This window comes from Alosa pseudoharengus, unplaced genomic scaffold (genome assembly GCF_046254945.1).
Source record: "Alosa pseudoharengus isolate Yale_2024_CS ecotype anadromous, Long Island Sound unplaced genomic scaffold, YU_APseudo_1.1 YU_APseudo_1.1_scf_1, whole genome shotgun sequence".
Taxonomy (NCBI): domain Eukaryota; kingdom Metazoa; phylum Chordata; class Actinopteri; order Clupeiformes; family Clupeidae; genus Alosa; species Alosa pseudoharengus.
In genome coordinates, this window is record NW_027468564.1 from 9,814,099 (window position 1) to 9,833,112 (window position 19,014).

Below are 19,014 nucleotides of genomic sequence, written 5' to 3' on the forward strand. Positions count from 1 at the left end.
CCGTGTTTGGTCTTGAATGTAATGTATTTGTGCATAGTTGTAGACTAAGAACTACACTATAGTCTATAGGTATGAGATTTACTTAGGCCACACTCACTGCTCTCAGATAACAGAGGTCCTGTGATTCGGGGATGGCCCAGGTGAATGATAAGAGGAGTTGCTTCTCAGCTCGGGGGCTCTTTTTTGCTCTTCTCTTCTGCTGCTATGGGGGGCTTCTTGTGCTGACCCTCATCTCTCTTTTTCTCTCTCTCACACACACACACACACAAACACACACACACACACTAAAGTGTATTCCTACAAGCATACCCCATTGTTTTCTATAACATACATCTCTACATGGTGGTCACCATTTAGGAAAGGTCAGTTCTTTCCATCTCATCCATCCAATTTCCTGGTGTGTGTGTGTGTGTGTGTGTGTTTGTGTTTGTGTGTGTGTGAGTGAGTGAGTGAGTGAGAGAGAGAGAGAGAGAGTGAGTGAGTGAGAGTAGAATTTCATGTGACTGACATGTCAACAGACTGATGACTACTCACATTAGACCTGATGGAACTGGTTCACTGCTGAAGTTGGGCATATCCAACATGGACTGGTCACTCTTCATGGACACACAGCTGGGCACTGGAGATGGAGGTCTGTGTGTCTGTGGGCTGGTTACATAAAGAGACACAAGAAACAGATTAACATCAACTCATTCCTCTGCGGAGTGATTTGCTCACACTTACAGTAATATTATAACAATACATGCTCCATTTTAATATATCTCTCTCTCTCTCTCTCTGTATCTGGTTTACACACACACACACACACACACAATAAAGTGTATTCCTACAAGCATATCCCATTGCTTTCTTTCTTTTTTTTTAAAGTATATTTTTTGGGCTTTTTATGCCTTTAATCAGATAGGATAGTGGAGATTGACAGGAAGTGAGTGGGAGAGAGAGTCGGGGTGGGATCCGGAAAGGACCATAGGGCAGGAATCGAACCCGGGTCACCGGCGTACGGTGCAGGTGCCCCAGCCAGTTGTGCCACTGCTGGGGCCATATCCCATTGCTTTCTATAATACATCTCTACATGGTGGTCACCATTTACAGGCATGCAAACTGGTCAGGGGTGAAAAAGGTAAGAAGGGCACGCGAAGTGACAATAGTGCATAGCTTCCACGGAGTATGAAATGGCCCAAAACCAGAGATTTACAAAGAAAACAAACTATAAAATCACTAAAAAATTTGTTGTGGCCAAAAATATAATATGTATGATAAAAATAAGTGAATATAAAAAAGTGTCTTCTTCTCCTATTTCTCCTTAAGTGTGAGGGGCCCGTTGCACTGTTTGGCAGCATGCTTCAGCATGGCCCTCCTCTCCTCCTAAGCAATCTACATGAGTTTTCTTTCTTTCTTTTTTCTCTGTGCCTGAAGTTCAGACATTTCTGAAGATTTCAGGCCTATTGGACATGAAGACATAGTAGGCATAGTATTAGAATAAAGATGATAAGTTTGAATATTTGTTGAACCAAACCAGGTGAAACTTGCTTGAGACACACACTATTTCAGACTAACATTATATAAAATATAATGTTTTTAATGTTTTAACTTCCTATGGAATGGGCATTTTTATGTCTAGACCAGGTCTTGAGAAGCCGTGTGCAAAAGTAGATCAAAATAAAATGAAAAATGAGTCATTTAGACCATTATTTGCAAAGATATGCTCATGTGTTTTGTAAAATGCCCAATGGAAACTCCCCATAGGACTTTTGGTTACCCAAACTGTATGGTTTCTGGACTATTTGGATTGTTTGTCAGAGGTTCTGATGGAATGACTACACTATGGAATAATTACAGAAATGTCTTTGCATTTTCTTTGTTGGTTCAATGGGTGTGGATAAGATGGATTATACATCTGCACAACAAATATTGGATAAAACAATGGATAAAAATATGGATTCCTGTGACTACTTCAATACCCGATTTGCTGCATCTATCGATAAGGATACACACTGCAGCTAGAAGGTAGGGAAGCACCGGAGGGGGAGGAGGGCAATTTGATACAATTTAATTGAGACATAGTAAGATTAATCTGACAATGTAGAGCACTATACAGATTGTACATGAAAAAGGTTGTCATATATGGATTCCCAAGCGTCCAAGCTTTCAAATGGTGTATAACATTACTATGCTACATAGCAATATGGTGCAATTGATTTATAATGTTGGGAGAGAGGGGGGTGGGTGTGTTGTGGAGGGCACACTGTTTCATAACAAGTGTTATCCTGCAGCCTATTACTTACAGATTGTGGCATTGTGCTAGTTAGTTTGTTTAACCAACCAATAAAGTTGTGTTGTGTGAATAGTGTTTACACTACATGTTAAACTGTAGCCTACCCTATAGGCACAGGCTACTTCAGATCAGGTCACTGAACGTTTCTTAAGACATGTCAATCAGCACTGATTTTGTCTCTGAGCAAGATCAGTATAGCAAAGGCTAATGTGAATAATTAAAGAGTTGAATGTGAATAATTAAAGAGTTTAAAACGTTTTGCACAGCCCAGTTTAGGAGACATTTAACTCTTTAGGTTATTCACATTAGCCTTTGCTATACTGATAAGGTCTGTGTATTTGCTTCACATTTTGCCGATCTAGACCAAATACAGCACGTAACCTATTCATCAAATTAACTCGTTGTGTCTATATTTCTGTCTCATATCGCTAACTTTAACAACATTAAAACAAAACCGCCAATGCTACGTTGCTACACTAATCTCAACGTCTTTTGCTAACAGAAGTTGAAAGTTTCAACTAGCCCACCTGTGACATCTCTAGGCACCTCTCCTCGCCGTGCTCACATTCCAGCTGACATTTCAGACGCATCTAGGCCTATCTGCGCTCACAAAAGGAGGCTATACCTGCGCGAGCGTTCTGTTCACGTTGCCTCTGCAGCAACAAGCTTCCACTGATGTTTAGTAAACGCACATAGCCTAACATTCGTTGCTGAATTTTTTAATGGCGCTCTGGCAACACCAAGATGTGTTTGCATCTGCACAATAGTAAACAGCTCACGTTGACCCCCCCCCAAAAAAAAATATTTTCTCATCGGTTCTGCACAAACCACGTAAGTCAGTCATTTTGGATTCAAAACGGCGAATTTCGCCGAAAGGTGAGGAGTTTGCATGCCTGCATTTAGGAAAGGTTAGTCCTTTCCATCTCATCCATCCAATTTCCTGGTGTGTGTGTGTGTGTGTGTGTGTGAGAGAGAGAGAGAGAGAGAGAGAGAGTAAATTTTTTTATGTGACTGACACGTCCACAGACTGATGACTACTCACATTAGACCTGATGGAACTGGTTCACTGCTGAAGTTGGGCATAACATCTATGGACTGATCACTCTTCATGGACACACAGCTGGGCACTAGAGATGGAGGTCTGTGTGTCTGTGGGCTGGTTATATAAAGAGACAAGAAACGGATTAACATCAACTCATTCCTCTGCAGAGTGATTTGCTCACCCTTACAGTGATATTACAACAATACATGCTCCATTTCTCTCTCTGTATTACAACAATACATGCTCCATTTTAATCTCTTTCTCTCTCTCTGGTTCACACACACACACACACACACACACACACACACACACACACACACACACACACTACAGTGTATTCCTACTAGCATATCTCATTGTTTTCTATAACATATACAGTTAAGAACTAAATTATTCATACCCCTGGCAAATATTGATTCAATGTTAATTTTCTCTTTATCAATATGTTTGTTCTGACTGAAAATTACACTACCACATGTCAAAAGGTTGTAAAACAATATGATAGAACATGGAATCAAAAAAAGAAGCATTTTTTTTAATCTTTTTTAACATTTTTATAAAAAACGGTGTGTCCAAAATTATTCATACCCTTTTTAAATAATCAATGGAAACATATTTATTTGCATTCACAGCTCTCAAATGGTTCTTATAACACTTACCAAGCCTCTCCATGTCTCCACAATGATTCTAGACTGCACTTTTGGACAGGACAGTAGAGAGTGACAGGAAGTAAGTGGGAGAGAGAGATGGGGTGGGATCGGGAAATGACCGCAGGTCGGATTCAAACCTGGGTCCCCATGGGCACTCGGACCCGTATATGGTACGGGCGCTGTAGCCTGCTGCGCCACAGCACCCTCAGACCTTTTTAGCAATCTGTCCCTGTGAATGTCCAGTGAAAGCTAAAATCTGTGTCCAGATGTGTCCTTATAAAAGGTTAAGCTGAGTTGTGCATGTTTGGAGAAGAGTGATCCATGATCAGCATCCATGATGACCAAGTGATCCATTTTGGGATGGCGTGAACATTTCAACCACCAAAACACCATCCCCAAAGTGGAGAATAGCTATAGAAATGTATTAGTTTTGAGTGTTTTTCAGACAATGCAGTGTTTCCTATACATTGACTAATTTGTGGCAGCCCATCACAATATCAAAATTTTTAAAGTATATATTTTTTGGGCTTTTATGCCTTTAATCAGATAGGATAGTGAAGATTGACAGGAAGTGAGTGGGAGAGAGAGTCGGGGTGGGATCCGGAAAGGACCACGGGGTGGGAATCGAACCCGGGTCGCCGGCGTACGGTGCAGGTGCCCCAGCCAGTTGTGCCACTGCTGGGGCCATATCCCATTGCTTTCTATAACATATACATCTCTACATGGTGGTCCCCATTTAGGAAAGGTTAGTCCTTTCCATCTCATCCATCCAATTTCCTGTTGTCTGTGTGTGTGTGTGTGTGAGAGAGAGAGAGAGTAAAAATGTTTATGTGACTGACACGTCAACAGACTGATGACTACTCACATTAGACCTGATGGAACTGGTTCACTGCTGAAGTCGGGCATACGGCCCATGGACTGATCACTCTTCATGGACACACAGCTGGGCACTGGAGATGGAGGTCTGTGTGTCTGTGGGCTGGTTACATAAAGAGACACAAGAAACGGATTAACATCAACTCATTCCTCTGCAGAGTGATTTGCTCACACTTACAGTGATATTACAACAATACATGCTCCATTTCTCTCTCTGTATTACAACAATACATGATCCTTTTTAATCTCTTTCTCTCTCTCTGGCTCACACACACACACACACACTACAGTGTATTGCTACTAGCATATCTCATTGTTTTCTATAACATATACAGTTAAGAACTAAATTATTCATACCCCTGGCAAATATTGATTCAATGTTAATTTTCTCTTTATCAATATGTTTGTTCTGACTGAAAATGACACTACCACATGTCAAAAGGTTGTAAGACAATATGATAGAACATGGAATCAAAAAAAGAAGCATTTTCATCTTTTTTAACATTTTTATAAAAAATGGTGTGTCCAAAATTATTCATACCCTTTTTAAATAATCAATGGAAACATCTTTATTTGAACATCACAGCTCTCAAATGGTTCTTATAACACCTACCAAGCCTCTCCATGTCTCCACAATGATTCTAGACTGCACTTTTGGACAGGACAGTAGAGAGTGACAGGAAGCAAGTTGGAGAGAGAGATGGGGTGGGATCGGGAAATGACCGCAGGTCAGATTCAAACCTGGGTCCCCGTGGGCACTCGGGCACTAGCCTGCTGCGCCACAGCACCCTCAGACCTTTTTAGCAATCTGTCCCTGTGAATGTCCAGTGAAAGCTAAAATCTGTGTCCAGATGTGTCCTTATAAAAGGTTAAGCTGAGTTGTGCATGTTTGGAGAAGAGTGATCCATAATCAGCATCCATGATGACCAAGTGATCCATTTTGGGATGGCGTGAACATTTCAACCACCAAAACACCATCCCCAAGTGGAGAATAGCTATAGAAATGTATTAGTTTTGAGTGTTTTTCAGACAATGCAGTGTTTCCTATACATTGACTAATTTGTGGCAGCCCATCACAATATCAAAATTGATCACCACACAATGACTTTCTATGTTGTACTATTGAAATGGGATGAAATCCTTTAGAATAGAATACTGTTGGGTTGTCGAGGTTAGCACACTATAACGTTACAGCTACTTGTCAATATCGACTTGTCGTGCAAGGCAAGTATAACAATAGGCTATTCATTTTATTGACCCCGACCGCCCCCCCCGCCCCCCCCACCACCACCACCACCACCATCACCTACCACCACAAATACAATTAAATTCTGTGGGAAACACTGCACTGCAAACCTGGTGAACTTCTCAAAGTAAACGGAAACACTAAAACAAGGGGCACGTTGAGAATTCTAGAGGAGAAGATCAGACTGTCTGCCGATCAGGCTATTTCCCTATAGATGGTACCTATAAATGGTGCCTACAGATGGTGCCTACAGATGACAGCCACTACCTACGCCGGTCATTATCTGGAAATAGGTCCTGACAGGGCGAAACCGGACTTGTTCCGCCCTGAAGGGACCTATTTCCCGATAATGACCGGCGTTCTATACATTATCCTGCTCATTACACGGCTACTTGCCAAAACGAAAAAATAAACTCCCCACAATATGACTCTTTAGCCTAGCCTGTTATACTTAGCAACAGTCTGTTATCGAGAAATATCAGAACACCGAACTTTGGGAAGGCCCATTCAAGTGAATGGAGCATCATTCTTCAGCATTATAAAGAGCCGAGTAATAATATCAGTCTAATGGCCACTATTGCTATTGCATTCTATTTTACCTGCTGCTCCCATGAACATCTGGATTCATTTGAACAGTTAAGGAAGATTATTGACAACACAGACAAGGAACCAAATCTTTTTTTTTCTTTTAGAAAATGAGGTACAAATCGGCACCAGAGAAGAACAGAGGGGTGTTGGGACAGGTATGATGTGTACTGTATCTGTGGATTAACTTACCCTCCATCAGAGTGTGTGGGGACAGGTATGATGTGTACTGTATCTGTGGATTAACTTACCCTCCATCAGAGTGTGTGGGGACAGGTATGATGCATACTGTATCTGTGGATTAACTTACCCTCCATCAGAGTGTGTGGGGACAGGTATGATGTATACTGTATCTGTGGAGTAACTTACCCTCCATCAGAGTGTGTGGGGACAGGTATGATGTATACTGTATCTGTGGAGTAACTTACCCTCCATCAGAGTGTGTGGGGACAGGTATGATGTATACTGTATCTGTGGATTAACTTACCCTCCATCAGAGTGTGTGGGGGCAGGTATGATGTGTACTGTATCCGTGGATTAATTTACCCTCCATCAGGGTGTGTGGGGACAGGTATGATGTGCACTGTATCTGTGGATTCACTTACCCTCCATCAGAGTGTGTGGGGACAGGTATGATGTGCACTGTATCTGTGGATTAACTTACCCTCCATCAGAGTGTGTGGGGACAGGTATGATGTGTACTGTATCTGTGGATTCACTTACCCTCCATCAGAGTGTGTTGGTTTGCTGCTTTGTTGCACACAGCTGTGTCCTGCAGACTCTGGTCTGAGTGTCTCACTGTGACCTGCAGCCTCCTCTCTCTCCTGAGAGACACTCATCCTAGCAGCAGTGGGAGAGTCTCTCTGGGAATGTACATGAGACAAATGCAGCTTTAGGTCTTGTGTCATGTGTCACAGCATACTATAGATTATAGCTAAACATAAACCGCTATCTTTTTTTAGCACTCCGACAAGATGAAGAAACAGAAAAAATATAAAATGATGAAAGAAGCTCAACAACAGAAAAATGCAAACACAAATATAAACAAACTTGTAAAGACAGTTGAAGATGTCCTAACAGAAGCCACAGCATATGAAATAGTGGGCTGATTTGTCCAGGACATATAGACCCTTATAGGCTCTGGACTTTGATGAGGGAGTTATGATGTAGCCGACTCAGAAGCCCCTTAATGGGATCAAGGCAGTGTGTTTAAACTGATGTCTTCAAATCACATATGCATCTGAGTTTAGCCCGCACACGACAGGGGAGATAGAGATGGGTGGTGCGTGTGTGCCTGAGCGCATCCAAGACAGAGAGCATCTTGATTGGCCTGAAAACTGCCACTGAAAACTGATTGGTTTCGCTATATCAACCAATCAGTTTTCAGTGGCAGGCTTTCAGGTCAGTGTATCAAGGAAGAGGAGCGTCATGGCAGAGTCAGTGCCCCAAAAAAAGGAAAATGTAACAGCCATTTCAAAGTGTAGGCTACCCTTGTCTCATAAGAGTCAAAAATAATGATAGGCCTAGTCTTGAACGCTGCACTGTTTGTAACAGTGACTTTAGCATTGCCCATGGAGGGTTAAATGATTGAATGGCTATTTGCCAAAGCTACATGAAAAGACCAAACTACCAAAATCTACATATTTTATTTTCACAATTTCTATCTAGGCTTTCCTTATTTGGTGTACTGACAAGGCATTATTATACAAACATATTTTAGTCTGTATTTCAGTATCTAAGTAGGCTAACATTTTTTTGCAGGGGGGCTTTGTGATACCTCCCTGAAATGACTTTTTGCAGGTTGGGATGTCTGCAGACACATATTGAATAGAAATGTTAGGGTGTAGGCCTATATTGGCTGAAGTCAATTCATCAGTACAGATTAAGATCTTTGGCCACTGTAGTCTAGTGCAGGGGTTCCCAAACTTTTCAACCCGTGACCCCCAAAATAACCGTGCCAGAGACTGGCGACCCCCACTATCCCTGGATGTGACTCAAAAAATAAAATAAAATGTGCGCACCGGCCATACGCACTAGGCTTATCCAAACACGGGCTTAACGACAACACAAAAGAACAGAGCAGCCAGTTATGATTTTACATATAGAACTTTACTATATGATAAAAGCAGAATACCTTAGTCAAAAAATAATATCCATGAGTGCACATTATTGCTGTCATGTGCAAACTTAACTTTGAAACATTACTTTAATTTCCATTTTAAAGCAACACCAAAGCACTTTTCCTGTCGCACGCACGCTTGTTTATCCAGCACTGGCTTTGGAAATAACGATGTCTACAGACAAGGTAGAGTACGTTGCATGATTTTATGAAAGTATAATGTATTGCGACATCAGAAGCAAGTCAAATTTGTAGTTTCTTATGTCTCATTCCATCGAACTACAGATCCGCCACCCGATCTGGCAAACTTGCATAGTGCGGTTATAGCCGATAGAGGATCGCGAAGAGAATGCAGAAGTGCCGTTCACCCTGTTACGAGTTGATGATTTTGGAAACAATATTTTAATGTACAAAAAACTCTTTGGTGTTGCTTTAACAGAAGAATATCTCAGTCAGGGTAATATCCACAAACTGTTGTAAACATATGTACATTGTTGCTGCGCAAATTTACATTTTGGCAACTACGTTTCAGCGTTAATCTCATCTATGGTTATGGTTATGGTTATGGATTTAGCAGACGCCTTTGTCCAAAACGACACATAAATACAAAACAACATAATAATATTTAAAATTGAACAGGGAACAGATTAAAATGTAGGTCAAATATAGTAAGGAGAATAGTTATAGTACACAATAATATCAATTCAATCAATAGCCTAATAAAAAAGCAATGGAAAAAAAGGGGAAAGGCAATAATAAAACAATAATGTCAATTCAATCAATAATATAAAAACAATGACATACTAAGACTACATTAAGGAGAATATCAATAATAAAGAATAATGTCAAATTAATTAACAGCCCAATTAAAATAAAACAACATTATATAAACCATAACACATAAGCGCTTAAACAACTTTAATTTTAACTTTAACTTCCATCTAATGAGATGGATGCGCGCTATGCGCGGAACACAGCAAGTCCGGCCACACGGAGATCATCCTCCACATTTAGACGCGATCTGTATTTGTTTTTAATATATGTCAGTGCAAAGAACGGCGTCAGTACGTCCATCGCGGCCTTGAATAGCTGTGGATATTCCCTCTCGACTGAAATCCAGAACTCAGCAAGCGTCTTGGAATTAAAATCTGTCTTTAAAGTGCGGTCACATGACAGCTCAACCAGTGCGTCCTCCATGCCGGCTGACAGATGCCTTGCGGTGGTTACAGTGAATGGTGATCTTATCCAGTCAATATTTTTCAGAATTTTATTTTTTCCAAATTTATGGAAATCATTTCGCGACCCACCCCTCGCCGTCCCGCGACCCCCACTTTGGGAACCCCTGGTCTAGTGCATGGCTTGGTCTGGATTAAGTGCGCGGGTCATCCCAGGCCAGGCCCATGGGGTCAGAGGCCAAGGGTAGGTAGCATATAAGCCCCATTGTCTGCTCCAGGGTTGACCCTTGACCCTAACCCTAGGTCCCTAACATACGCAACACAATACACACAACACAACAGACATACTCATCCAGATTGTTTTTACTACAACCATCTCTTCTATTTGTTGGTGTATAGGCCTAGCTGATCCACTAAAAGGGGCAACATGTGCATACTAAAGTACAAAGGGAATATCAATACTGATCTGAAGCTTTATCCTTTCTTGTGGTATCCTACTGGCAGACAGATCATTGTCCACACACCTGCATGCCTCCTACTGTATGTGTCTGCCACTAACGTGACAAGAGGCCTATGCTTTAACACTTTTCACATTTCAGCCAATCAAATGACAGCATATATAAACTGGTTGTACTGGAGATGTAGGCTACACTTTATGAGGACGATCACCATCCCCGAGAAAGTTGTTGCAAAGGGCACCACAAATAAAAATGCGTGGATCACGAGGGACATCAAAAAATCTATTTCTTATAAAAACAATCTATATAAGCGTTACATTAATAATCCATTACATGAAAATAAAATAAAATGTACACAATTTAGAAACAAACTTACACAAATGATTAGAAAGGCCAAAAGAAAACATTTCACAGAACTCCTGACTAAATCACAGGGCAATGCCAAAAAAACGTGGCAGGTGCTAAACAACGTTCTTGGGAGGGGCCCAAAGAGTGTTACCTGATGAATCGAACCGTGAGAGAAACGTGGCGGCAGGTGATGCAGACCTTACAAATGTTCTAAACTCCCATTTTGTCTCTATTGGGAAAAATCTCGCCCAGAACATAGTTCAACCTTTGAATACCTCTTTTAGCCAGTTTTTACAAGTTGGTAAACAGAACTCTTTTTACTTTATGCCAACTAATTGTATAGAAGTATCTGAAACTATCAGGAGCATGAAAAGATCTCAGTCATCAGGAACCGACAATATCTGCAGTATTATCCTAAAAGCCATTGCTAATGAAATTGCTGATCCGTTGGCCCATTGCATCAATCTGTCTTTATCAACGGGGTCTGTCCCAAAAATGGCCAAGAGAGCAAAAATTGTTCCGGTCTACAAGTCTGGTGATAAAAACGATGTAAACAATTACAGACCCATTTCAATCTTACCTTCCCTTTCTAAAGTATTCGAAAAAATTGTATACGCTAGACTAATTAAGTATGTAGACAAATTTAATATTCTTGACTCTTCTCAATATGGCTTTAGGAAAAAAAGAACTACATGTATGGCGGTTCTTGATCTAACTGAAAAGGTATATGATGCTATTGAAAATGGTGATCTCTCTGTTGGCATTTTCTTAGACCTGTCAAAAGCCTTTGACACCATTGATCATGAAATTCTGCTTCAGAAATTGTCTTTTTATGGTATTAGAGGTGTTGCATTGGATTGGTTTAGAAACTATCTTTATGAGAGAAAACAATATGTACATATAAATGGTAAAGAATCCAGTAAAAATAACATAAACCATGGGGTCCCCCAGGGTTCAATTTTGGGGCCTTTACTCTATATTATCTATATGAACGATTTTGTTCACTCGTCTAATATTTTCAAAAAAGTACTTTTTGCAGATGACACAAACTTGCTCTTATCACACAGAGATCCGCTTGTATTACAATCTATTGCTAATAAAGAAATTGAAAAAGTGAACTTATGGCTTAAATGCAACAAACTGTCTCTGAATGTAAAAAAAACTAATTATATCATTTTCCGATCTAATAAAAATAGACAACATATAGAGAGCCTGTGCCTAAATATTGACGGACATGAAATAAAAAGAGTAAAAAACACAAAATTCCTGGGGGTCCACATGGATGAATTCCTAAACTTTAAATGTCATATTGAGCAACTTACCAAGAAATTATCTATGTACTCTGGTCTATTTTTTAAGTTAAGAGATTACCTTCCACTCTCAGCACTACTCACTCTGTACAGATCTTTATTCGAACCTCACTTACTTTACTGTAATATCATTTGGTGTAACACCTTTCCGAGCTATCTGTATAAGTTACAATTACTTCAAAAGAAAGTTATTCGCACCATCTCCTGGTCACATCTCAGAGACCATACTGGTCCTCTCTTTTGAGAGGTTTGGCGTATTAAAGCTTGCCGACCTGAATATCTTGTTATAAACCAATCCAATGCTTGTCTGTGTGTACTTGTTCCTATCTGCAGTCCCCTGCATAGACACAATACCAGAAAGAAACTTCTTATTAAGGGGAAAAACAGGAAACACAAAAACACGAACTTTAGTGTCACTTGCCGGGGATTCCAGTTATGGAATAAGCAGGAAAAATGATATAAAGATGTCTAAATCGTTCTATCTTTTTAAGAAAAAAGTTAAATAGCAATTACTGTCTAATTATGTCTACTGTCCAATGTACAATCATGCTATACTACATTAAGGCCACCTGGTCTGATTTCTGACAATCGTAATTTCTAGTGTCTCCCTACTGGGGTGGGTGGGGGGTGGGAGGTGGCGCGGCAGTATACTTTTGGATACTGCGGCGATACCTGGGGTTTGTGTACTGTATTTTTGTTTGTTTATGTTTTTGTTATGTTTTCCCGTCTACACTGTGCATTTTTCTTCTGTATCAGGTTTCCCCGCTGACAAGCAGCTTCTTGCAGCTTTTTTGGGGCCTTTTCCTAATTTATATCCTGTTTACATATGAGATGTATATTTATGATTGCAAGATATGAATAAAAACACATCGTATCGTATCGTATCGTAATACACACAACACAACAGACATACTCATCCAGATTGTTTTTACTACAACCATCTCTTCTATTTGTTGGTGTATAGGCCTAGCTGATCCACTAAAAGGGGCAACATGTGCATACTAAAGTACAAAGGGAATATGAATACTGATCTGAAGCTTTATCCTTTCTTGGGGTATCCTACTGGCAGACAGATCATTGTCCACACACCTGCATGCCTCCTACTGTATGTGTCTGCCACTAACAAGAGTGACAAGAGGCCTATGCTTTAACACTTTTCACATTTCAGCCAATCAAATGACAGCATATATAAACTGGTTGTACTGGAGATGTAGGCTACACTTTATGAGGACGCATCGGAATGAACGACTTCACAATAAAACAAATAATAGGAATGACTTCGCCAAAGAATTGATAGGGACAATTTTGTCACCCCAAAGTATTGGGACATGCCCCTATGGTCCATATGCAAACCTATGCCCTTGCTGGTCATAGAGCACGTAGTAGACAGTTATCAATACACATACAGTACTCATCCAGATTTGTACTTTTATTTGTTGGTGGCATAGGCTGATCCACTAGGAGGGGGCAAAATGCTTAAGGGCAAAAAAGGGAATCTGAAGTTGTACCATTTAAATACCTAACCGAGCCGTGCAGTTGATGGAAATGAGCCATTAGTCTCTGCATGTAGTCATGTAGCTGAAAGTTAGAGGAGTTAGTAATAAGATATACTCTCTCTTTCTCTCTCTCTCTCTCTCTCTCTCTCTCTCTCTCTTACACACACACACACAAATAGGAAAGCTGTGGTTCTATGACTGCTTTCATTTTGTGCATACTGTCACATAGTCTGTGCATGTAGTCATGTAGCTCTGACAGCTAGTTTCATGTCCCCTCCTCTCAAGGGTTTTCAGCTTCGGGTGTATTTTAATTTTTCTACCCTCAGTAAATGTCATGTTGAGGTGAGTTTAACAGGTATCACCTTTACATTATTCAAAGTTGCTATAGCCTAGTTGCTCAGGAGCTACTCTATTGCTGTTGTCTATCTGATAAGATCAAACTCCCAATAGACTTGCTCAAAATTGTGTTAGGAAGAAAAATAGTTGAATGCCTGTGTAGGCTGTGTTTTAATATGCTATAATCAATGAATAATTTTAATAACAGTAACATATTTTAAGTCTCAATTTATCAATTGCCTGCATATAGCTCACAGCTATTTACTGTAATTATATTTTACAGTATTAGTACTGTAACTAGATGTACCGCAGAGCGGTACAAAATATGACCGCCGCCCAGTCCAGCACATTTTTTCCACAAAAATAAATCATGCTGAAAGGCCTATATGATTCTAACTGTCTCGCTAAATTGCATTATCCACACTCAATTCTCACTGGTATCTGCTAGACAACAAGTACCAAAACATGATTAGTTCATAGATTTCACTGGTAAAATTCATTTTATACAACCCCACCCCCATCTTGCCTGTTCATAATTCTGAGAAATTCTTGTGTGCATCTGTGCGTGTAGATGTTTATGTTTATGTGTGTGGGTGTGTGTGTGTGTGTGTGTGTGTGTGTGTGTGTGTGTGTGTGTGCATGCTTGTGTGTGTGCCTGCGTATGTGCCTGTGTACGTATGTGCCGTATGTACCTGCGATTACAACACCTCATTTTTACTTTTTTGTGTTTAACTAGGTGGCGCTATACATGAAATGAGTGGTTATGGAATGGGTTGACATGGCCCATTGAGATCAACATACAAAAAAAAAGGTCCTCCTAAACCCTACGGTTCTCAAGATATTCATAGAAAACTGTGTCTGCCCTACCCTCCTTTCGGGGGGTCCAGTCCAGCGGGGGGGCTACAGATCAAAACGAAAAACGATGGTTCCATGCTATCCATGTGGGGTTACATGCCCACCAAGTTCCGTGTACCCCGGTCTTACAATGTCCCGGGAATCATTGACGGAAATTTGGACAAGAAAGAGAAAAAAAAGGAAAAAAAAAAAAATCTGACTAAACCTATACCTCACTGCGCGGCGGTCATAATAATACAGTATATTGCTGGCAAAATTGCTGCCAGTATGTTACTGTAATTTTACATTATTTCTTAGAGTGACACTTATTTTAGGCAAGTAATCTCAACAAAAGACAAAAACTGAATTCTACTTACTAGTAAGGAAAGTAAGGAAAGCTACTATAATTTTTGGAAGTTGAGCTAAAAAAACTATGCAGTGTGTAGCTCAGTGGTCTAAGGGAGGCTGGCAATTGTAAGATCGCTGGTTCGAGTCCTAGATGATGACTTGATGTTGCACGTCGTGCCCTTGGACAAGACACATCATCTGGTGTCCCGTCCAGGGGGAGTCTACGACTCCCGTCCGCTTAGCACCATGGAAACCGGACATAAGCGTCGGCCCATTGGCTAGAAATGGATTAACTGAGCTAAAAACTGTTAGAAAAAATATTTTTGTAGTTGGGGCAATCACATCACTGTTAACTCATCAAACAATCTTATGTTGGCAGAATGATGAATTTTAAGTTGTACCCACTGGTAGAATGAACAATTGTCCGTAAAGAGCGGCATTTTTGTAGTTTGGAAAATGCATAAAACTTTGTTGGGAAAACACAAACATACTATACAGTGCCTATAAAAAAGTCTTCAGCCCCATGCTAAAGTTGACTTAAAAGAGCCTTAAAGGAATTATCCGGAGTAAAATGCACTTTGTTGGGCTGGCCGCTAGCCTCCGCGCTTGCCCCTCTTCTGCTTCCTCGCACACCGCTTCCGACGCTTTCTTTCCGGGGGAGGAGTAGCAGGCGAGTCCGGTGTTGTTGCAGGCCGGAGTAGTCCGAGTTCCTTTAGCGTCTCTGTTGCAAAGTCCAGAACGCTGCAAAACTTGCTTTTGCAGATGTCCAGTAGAAACTGCCTGCTGTACTTGTAGTACGACTATCCAGTAGAACCTGCCTGCTGTACTTGTAGTACGACTATCCAGTAGAACCTGCCTGCTGTACTTGTAGTACGACTATCCAGTAGAACCTGCCTGCTGTACTTGTAGTACGACGTAGTAAGACGAGACGAACACGTAAAACTTTCGGACAAACACTTTTTAAACGAACAAAACACCGTTCGGTTGGGACAGAGAGAGGTCGCTGCGTGTGCACGCGCCGCCATCTTGGATCATTTCTCTCTGCACAGTATGTGCACAGTAAGCAAGGCTGATGACTGAAACATCAGTGAATGAACTTACACTGCCTCCTTTTACTGACATGATGTAATATTGTGAACTTAAGTGTAAAATATGCTCTTGTCTATATTCTACATATTGGCGTCAGACAGACGACTGAAACCCCTTCAAAGACGGTTCTGCTGTCAGTGTGAATGAGCCTTTACCTTGTTCATTGCTTTGGTGAGTCCAGCCAGGATGAGCAGGGCCCCCAGCAGCTGGACGAGTGATGAGAGGGAGAAGAAGGAGAGGACCACACCTGTAAAGCCCAGCGCCAGGACCAGCAGGTGCCAACGTGTGGAGCACTGCATCACCACCGCCACCGTGGGTGTGAAGAGGAAGACCCAGCCTGGAGAGAGAGAGGGAAAGAGAGAGGGAGAGATAGAGGGAGAGATAGAGGGGGAGAGAGAGATAGAGGAAGAGGCAGAGGAAGACAGTCAGAAAGAGAGACAGAGGGGAGGGAGAGAGAGTTATTATTTAGCAAAATATTATTGTATGTGTGTGTGTGCGTGTGTGTGTGTCTGTGGTAGTGAAGTGGTTAAAGATTAACTCTCGCCAAAATGCATCCTTTCTTTCTTTTTGTGAATGTACCCGAGTCAAAACTTTCATTTAAAAGCATAATTAGGACAGAAGCACCACTTTTAAGATTGACCGTATTATCGTTTTCACCGCCGACTTGGTGGGTGTGAAGATGAAGGCCCAGCCTGAAAAGAAGGTGGGTGAATAGACAGAGAGAGAGATAGAGGGAGAGAGAGGTAGAGAGAGGGAGAGAGAGGAGAGAGATAGAGAGGGGGAGAGGGAGAGAGAGAGGAAGGCAGTAAGAAGGAGAGAGAGATATGGAGGGAGAGACAGAGTAAGACAGTTCAAAAGAATGAATGATTGAGGGAGTCATTATATCTGTATGCATTTAGCAAAATGTTGTCGTATGAGTGTATGCGTGCGTGCGTGTGTGCATGCACAGCGGTGGTAGTGTAGTGGTTAAGGTGCTGGGATTAGCTATCAAGTTGTTGTTCATTTCCCGGCTTCCACCATTGTGTCCTAGAGCAAGGCCCCAAGTTGCTCCACGGACAATGGGCATTGTAATTTAAATGACATACGTAAGTCACTCTGGATAAAGGTGTCTGCTAAATGCAAATATGAATGTATTGTGTGCGTTTACCTGAGATGAGGCACACAGTAAGGAACAGAAGCTTCAGTACAGTGGCTTGCGAGGCCAGTGTGAAACCTAGTACTGACAAGAACCCTCCCATCATCACTACAGTACGTGCCCCATACATGTTACACAGCACTGGGGTAGAATTACCTATGGAGAGAGAGAGAGGGAGAGAGTGGAGAGAGAGAGGGGGGGGGTGAGCGAGAGAGGGGGGGTGAGAGAGAGAGGGGGGGAGAGAGAGGGAGAGGGAGAGAGAGGACACACACAGTGATTCACACCATCATTGCATGACATACTACAACTCACTTCACACTGCTCTCAATAATAACTGAATTTGACAGACATCAAATGTACTAATGTTCATGCGAACTGCATACAGTATGATCCACTAATGTGATTTTGGATTCTCTTTCATCACTTCACTGATATTGTAACGTGTGCAAAGGGGAGGGGGGATTTGTGGTGTGTGCACAAACTGTGATTGACAGTCAGATCTCACACCTGTGTTAATTTCGGTGACGAAGACTATGATGAAAATATTCGTCAACAAATCTTTTTTTACGGACGACAACTAAATAAAAGCTAAATAAAAAGTCAGATATGATGACGACTGTGACAAAATATAACTGCCATTTTAGTCAACAAATAAAAATGAGACCAAATTGTTAGGGAGTGACGAATTGAGAAGAGCTGGACTTGGTACTTCATCCTCACCAAAGTTGTGGAGAAGAGGAGGGCACTGCTGCAACACTTTCCATGCCATCCTTTTTCCTATTCCAGTGAACCAACTGGTGTCTCTGCACTGAATGATGAGTCTCTCATACCCTTTGGTTGTGGCATCATGGGGTTGTGCCTTCATCTTCTCCACAACTACCACGTCCAGCTATTCTATCCTCAGCAGAACAGTTTGTCTGCAAACTGTATGATCCAAAAACGACCATCACTTCAATCCATGATGTTCACTATGCCCTGTTTCGGAAAGTGAAAGCCAATGTGGATACTTTACCACCAATCCAGGGAGCCTTGTCTCTGCACCTCATGGTGCAAAGGTGTGGAAACACTCACTAGTGACCAGTGTTGGGGAAGTTACTTTTAAAAAGTAGTGTTTGCTCGTTACTCGTTACTTCTCAAAAAAGTAACCCGTTACTTTACTTAGTTACCCTCTATGGAAAGTAACTTGTTACGTTACTTGTTACTTTTACGTTACTTTTGTTGCTCGACTTTGGGCAGAACCCAATATCTGTTCCTAAATGTGTAGGCCTACATAAAGTTCTACTATGGAGGACATAACAGGTATTTATTTTGTGCTCTTTATTATAAAAAATGCCACAAACAGAGCACTTGACAAGAAAACATTGGTCTTATAGGCTTCAACACCACCACTAAAGCCCTATGAAACAATATCAAATAACATAGCCTCGATACATCTTGGGCATATAGGTGAACACAAAATATATGAGGGCTTATTTTATAGCCTTATACTCTTTCATTAAACAGGCGCTCCTCCGAAATTTGGTGCAAAGCTAGTGCAAATCGTATCAATAGGCTGGCAGTTGAGTTAACGGCAGTAGACAAAATTAGGCGACAGTGTAGGCTAGGCTTAGCCTGACGAGCCAGACCCACATTTGCTGCCACTAGGGTGCGTCTAGATTTCTAGGCTAGGCTAGGCTAGGCTACAACTAACAC

At 41.3% G+C, this 19,014-nt stretch overlaps 1 protein-coding gene across 1 annotated transcript in view; it reads right to left on the bottom strand.

Annotated features, from left to right (window-relative positions):
* LOC143116936 (NACHT, LRR and PYD domains-containing protein 3-like) overlaps positions 1–17,472 on the bottom strand; it is a 63,019-nt gene extending 45,547 nt beyond the window's left edge. The window contains exons 1-6 of the mRNA XM_076278334.1: positions 17,335–17,472; positions 16,343–16,524; positions 7,398–7,537; positions 4,833–4,946; positions 3,325–3,431; positions 542–688 (exon numbers count right to left, since the gene is read on the bottom strand). Coding sequence (XP_076134449.1) covers positions 542–688; positions 3,325–3,431; positions 4,833–4,946; positions 7,398–7,537; positions 16,343–16,524; positions 17,335–17,452 — 808 coding nt within the window. The 5' untranslated portion in view covers positions 17,453–17,472. The remainder of the gene's footprint in view (positions 1–541; positions 689–3,324; positions 3,432–4,832; positions 4,947–7,397; positions 7,538–16,342; positions 16,525–17,334) is intronic.
* Between the last annotated feature and the right edge of the window lie 1,542 nt (positions 17,473–19,014).